The sequence below is a fragment of the Oncorhynchus gorbuscha genome, linkage group LG14 (genome assembly GCF_021184085.1).
Source record: "Oncorhynchus gorbuscha isolate QuinsamMale2020 ecotype Even-year linkage group LG14, OgorEven_v1.0, whole genome shotgun sequence".
Lineage (NCBI taxonomy): Eukaryota > Metazoa > Chordata > Actinopteri > Salmoniformes > Salmonidae > Oncorhynchus > Oncorhynchus gorbuscha.
The window spans coordinates 38066172-38071171 of record NC_060186.1 but is presented as its reverse complement, the minus strand read 5'-3'; the positions used below and the strand labels follow the sequence as shown (position 1 = coordinate 38071171).

The 5000-nt window shown below is 44.5% G+C and overlaps 1 protein-coding gene across 1 annotated transcript in view; it reads right to left on the bottom strand.

Annotated features, from left to right (window-relative positions):
* The window catches only part of cd109 (CD109 molecule), a 23067-nt gene that overhangs the window by 5276 nt on the left and 12791 nt on the right, over positions 1-5000 (bottom strand). The window contains exons 21-27 of the mRNA XM_046299164.1: positions 4687-4905; positions 4317-4458; positions 3425-3601; positions 3256-3337; positions 2875-3103; positions 2598-2769; positions 629-819 (exon numbers count right to left, since the gene is read on the bottom strand). Coding sequence (XP_046155120.1) covers positions 629-819; positions 2598-2769; positions 2875-3103; positions 3256-3337; positions 3425-3601; positions 4317-4458; positions 4687-4905 — 1212 coding nt within the window. The remainder of the gene's footprint in view (positions 1-628; positions 820-2597; positions 2770-2874; positions 3104-3255; positions 3338-3424; positions 3602-4316; positions 4459-4686; positions 4906-5000) is intronic.

The window sequence follows — 5000 nt, the reverse complement described above, 5'->3', positions numbered from 1 at the left end:
TTGGATGTTGTTTGAGTGTCTGAGCACGAACTGGGCTGCTTACAATAACTTTTCTTTTAGCCCAGCCAGCCAAAGACAGTCTCCCTAACGATTTGACACAGACAGAGCAGCTGTTCCCTCTTCCCCATTGGTTATTATTATCCTCTCTCCAGCTCTACGGGTAGCTGCATGCCAGCTCAATCTAGCCTGTTGATCCTTACTCCTATCTTCACTGTGTATCTCTTGTAAGCCCTTGGGCCCCTAATATCTTGTTATACCCTAACTCTGTCCGTGGTGGGACTTTGGGTAAAGTGGTCCATTTTATCACAACGTGCCTCACAGTACTTGAGGGACTCCATTTCAATCCCTGTGACTGACACAGAACAGGCCCCATAGACACTAAACTAGAGGATTGTTCTTTTGGGTTTTGTGAATGTTCCTTTTGGTTATATTCAGTGAAACTGGAATGCAGTATGTTCTGAGCCAACTTAACTGATCTGGACTCAGAGATTGACTCTTTAAATGCTTCTATTCTGACCAAGTCTAACAGATCTGGGTTTCGTCACTGACCCACAGTGACCCTTGAAATGCATATGTTCTGAACCAGCCTTGCTGATATGGGATCAGAGACCGACCCTTCCTTCCTTACCTGTGTGGAGCTGTATCCTCCCAAGTAATTCCTCTGCTGGCTGAGCCACTTCATGAGGCTAAAGCCCTCCTCCAGCCTGGATAGCTTGTGGAGGGAGAGCAGCAGGTAGGCAGCCATTTCGATGTCTGCGGAGCGCGGCTGCCATGACTCAGAAAGCCCTATGCCTGATGAACTCCAGGATGGAACACTGTCTGCAAACAGAGGAAGTAATGGTTGGAAACACAAATTAACTACATCAACATTTAGAAGACAAGGCGTGCGCTGTACAGTTGAAGTCGGAGGTTTACAGACACTTAGGTTGGAGTCATTAAAACTCATTTTTCAACCACTCCACAAATTTCTTGTTAAGAAACTATTGTTTTGGCAAGTCGGTTAGGACATCTACTTTGTGCATGACACAAGTAATTTTTCCAACAATTGTTTACAGACAGATTATTTCACTTATAATTCACTGTATCACAATTCTAGTGGGTCAGAAGATTACATGCATAAAGTTGACTGTGCCTTTAAACAGCTTGGAAAATTCCAGAAAATGACGTCATGGCTTTAGAAGCTTCTGATAGGCTAATTGACATCATTTGAGTCAATTGGAGGTGTACCTGTGGATGTATTTCAAGGCCTACCTTCAAACTAAGTGCCTCTTTGCTTGACATCATGGGAAAATCAAAAGAAATCAGCCAAGACCTCATCCTTGGGAGCAATTTCCAAAAGCCTGAAGTTACCACGTTCATCTGTACAAACAATAGTACGCAAGTATAAACCCCATGGGACCACGCAGCCATCATACCGCTCAGGAAGGAGACGTGTTCTGTCTTCTAATCCCAGAACAACAGCAAAGGACCTTGTGAAGATGCTGGAGGAAACAGGTACAAAAGTATCTGTATCCACAGTAAAACAAGTCCTATATCGGCATAACCTGAAACGCTGCTCAGCAAGAAAGAATCCACTGCTCCAAAACTGCCATAAAAAAAGCCAGACAACGGTTTGCAACTGCACATGGGGACAAAGATCGTACTTTTTGGAGAAATGTCCTCTGGTCTGATGAGACAAAAATAGAACTGTTAGGCCATAATGACCATCGTTATGTTTGGAGGCAAAAGGGGGAGGCTTGCAAGCCGAAGAACACCATAACAACCGTGAAGCACGGGGGTGACAGCATCATGTTGTGAGGGTGCTTCGCTGCAGGAGTGACTGGTGCACTTCACAAAATAGATGGCATCATGAGGCAGGAAAATTATGTGGATATATTGAAGCAACATTTCAAGACATCAGTCAAGAAGTTAAAGCTTGGTCACAAATGGGTCTTCCAAATGGACAATGACCCCAAGCATACTTCCAAAATTGTGGCAAAATGGCTTAAGGACAACAAAGTCAAGGTATTGGAGTGGCCATCATAAAGCCCTGACATCAATTCTACACAAAATTTGTGGACTGACCTGAAAAAGCGTGTGCGAGCAAGGAAGCCTACAAACCTGACTCAGTTACATCAGCTCTGCCAGGGAGAATGGGCCAAAGTTCACCCAACTTCTTGTGGGAGGCTATCCGAAATGTTTGACCCAAGTTAAACAATTTAAAGGCAATGCTACCAAATACTAATTGAGTGTATTTAAACTTCTGACCCACTGGGAATGGAAATAAAACCTGAAGTAAATCATTCTCTCTACTATTATTCTGACATTTCACATTCTTAAAATAAAGTGGTGATCGTAACTGACCAAAGACAGGGAATTTTTACTCTGATTAAATGTCAAAAACAGAGTTTAAACGTATTTGGCTAAGGTGTATGTAAACTTCCGACTTCAACTGTATATAGAATAACATACTATTAAAAATGCAGAAATCAAGAAAGTTTCATCAAGAAATAACAATTGTGTGTTTTATAAATTCCTCTTGAAATGTTTTTAGATGTAACCAGCACCTTAGTAAAGAGGTGTCTCATCCATCCCCATCCAACTCCCCAAGTGTTTACCCTTCATCTCTGCTCGCCCCATCAACTGTTCCAGCGCTCGTTCTGCACTCTCGCTGTTGGCCAGGGTCAGAGCGTAGGTGGTCAAACACAGGCTGTAGTTACTGGAGATGCCTAACGCAAGCCTGGTCTCCAAAAACACCAGGGCCCCGGAAACCTGGCTCGCATACATGTTCTGAATAATAGAAACAGAGAAAACGTCAACCACAGAGATTTAACAGGCTCAGATTTAACAAACCAAATAGTGTAGCACAGAATCTAATGGTAGCATGACTCCCACCTTGTAGATGTCATCCTCCAGTAGAGCCATGAGAACGTAGGCTGTGAGAGATACAGGGCCATCCAGGCCTCCCTGGAGCTCAGTGTGAATGACCCGGCCGGGCTCCAAGAAGGCCCCATCATTCCCCTGCTGGGCCCCCAACCAGGCAGCTGTACTGACCAGTACTCTGTCATCAATGGAGATGAAGGGCCTCGCCTGCAGGAAGCACTTCAGTACGAACGCAGAGAGCCTTCAGAGAAAACATGGATACAGGGTTACTTACGGACGGACGGACGGACGGACGGACGGACGGACGGACGGACGGACGGACGGACGGACGGACGGACGGACGGACGGACGGACGGACAGACAGACAGACAGACACAAGCCAAGTTTTCTCACCATGTGCTTCCAGAGTAGTCACTATCCCCAAAAGCACTGAAGGAACCGTCATGTCTCTGGTAGGACAGTTCACGTTCATAACCTACATGGATAAGGGACAAAAAGGTTTAACTATTCATCTTCATCATACAAATTTCCGCACAATGGCATGAGTTGGTATTATTAGCACCTTTCATCATGTAAGACGTGGCTTTAATCAAGGTATCGTGGTCAGCTTGTCCAGACGCGGTCAGATACTGGATGACATATATGTTGGGAGCAAAGTGGATCATGTTCTGCTCCCCGCAACCAGAAGGCATCTGGATGAGGGACTCCAGGCCCGTGATGGACGGTCCAAGGATGTCACCTTCTCCACCAAGAAGGAAAATGAAGAAAAGACGACAGAAACCAGAGAGAAATCATGAGAAATGACATCTTGGTCTAACTCTCACAGACTGAGACAGCTCATCCCAAAGAATTAGGAATTAGAACACTAACAATTGAATAAGATCTCTATGGCCTGTCAACATCCAAAGGAGCCCACGTGGTGACAACTTTTAACAAGTAAAAAAAAAAAAAAAAAAAAGGGCTTTCTTTTAATATGGTGACAAACAATTAGTCAAACAAGTGACAACCAGATTTGCTCTTCCCTGACATATTTACAAGATTTGCCACTTAAAACAGCAAGCATGTTTACCGGACAACAAACACAAGCATCCAAAGTAGGCTGCTAGATTGACAGGTTGACTAGAGTGACAGCACTCTTTTAGGATTCCATTCTCCGAAGGGTAAGAAAACACTCACACAGCTGCTGACCATAAAAAGAGAACGAAACGTTGCCAAACATGTCCTTATTTTCCTCAGAAATCTATGATTCAACGTGTTCAAGGCTTTGTCTTCGCTTGACATTCTTCTCTCTGTGTTTTCAAAGAGTGTTCGCCTCGACATTTTATAGGGGTAAAGTGGTGATAAAAAGGTCTAATATATTGTGACCGTGCTCTTTATAAGACCATCGAAAATCAGTTTTTGGTCACTAGCTTGTGACTGGAGCGGAAGAGGCCAAGCTGGATGTGTTTACGTACCGACTGCAGTCACTTGTGCTCGCTGACTGCCCTCCACAACATCTGCAGGGAAGGTAAACGCCACTTCCCTGGAAAGCCTTTTCTCTGACCCCACCAGCTCCAGAAACATGGTCTTCGAAAAAGACTGCTCAAGTCCTTCAGGCTACCAAAACAACATGGACGAAAAGTTATTACGCACAAAGGAACAATAATATGCAATACAACCTGGGAGAGACTGAAAAGTCCTTTGAAGAAGTTTAACAAGAATGAGATTTGTGTGTTTGAGCTGAAATAACTAACACATTCATTTGATACTCCAATTAGGAGAAAAATGAATTGCTTTCGCTGACTTGTACGTTCATCAAAGTAAAGTGAAACTTGTGACCTGTACCTTGACCAGAACCATCCGGCGGACGGCGTCAGAGGCCACAGACGATTTGGCTTCGACTGAGATTGGGATCTCCCCCAGGGCCAGTAGCCTGATGGGAAATAAAACAGAGGTCCCATTCTGACTCCCCACAGACACAGTACGTGTACTGGCCGTAGAGAGCTCCTCATTGTCCGGGAAGACAAACTCGAACGAGTCACTCTGGGAAACAATCACCATCACCTGGAAGTGGAGAATAAGAGCAAACAAAGAGAGAAAGGGAAGAAATGGAAGTCGCCCAGATCACATCACACGCTTCTCAAAAGACATGGAATGTA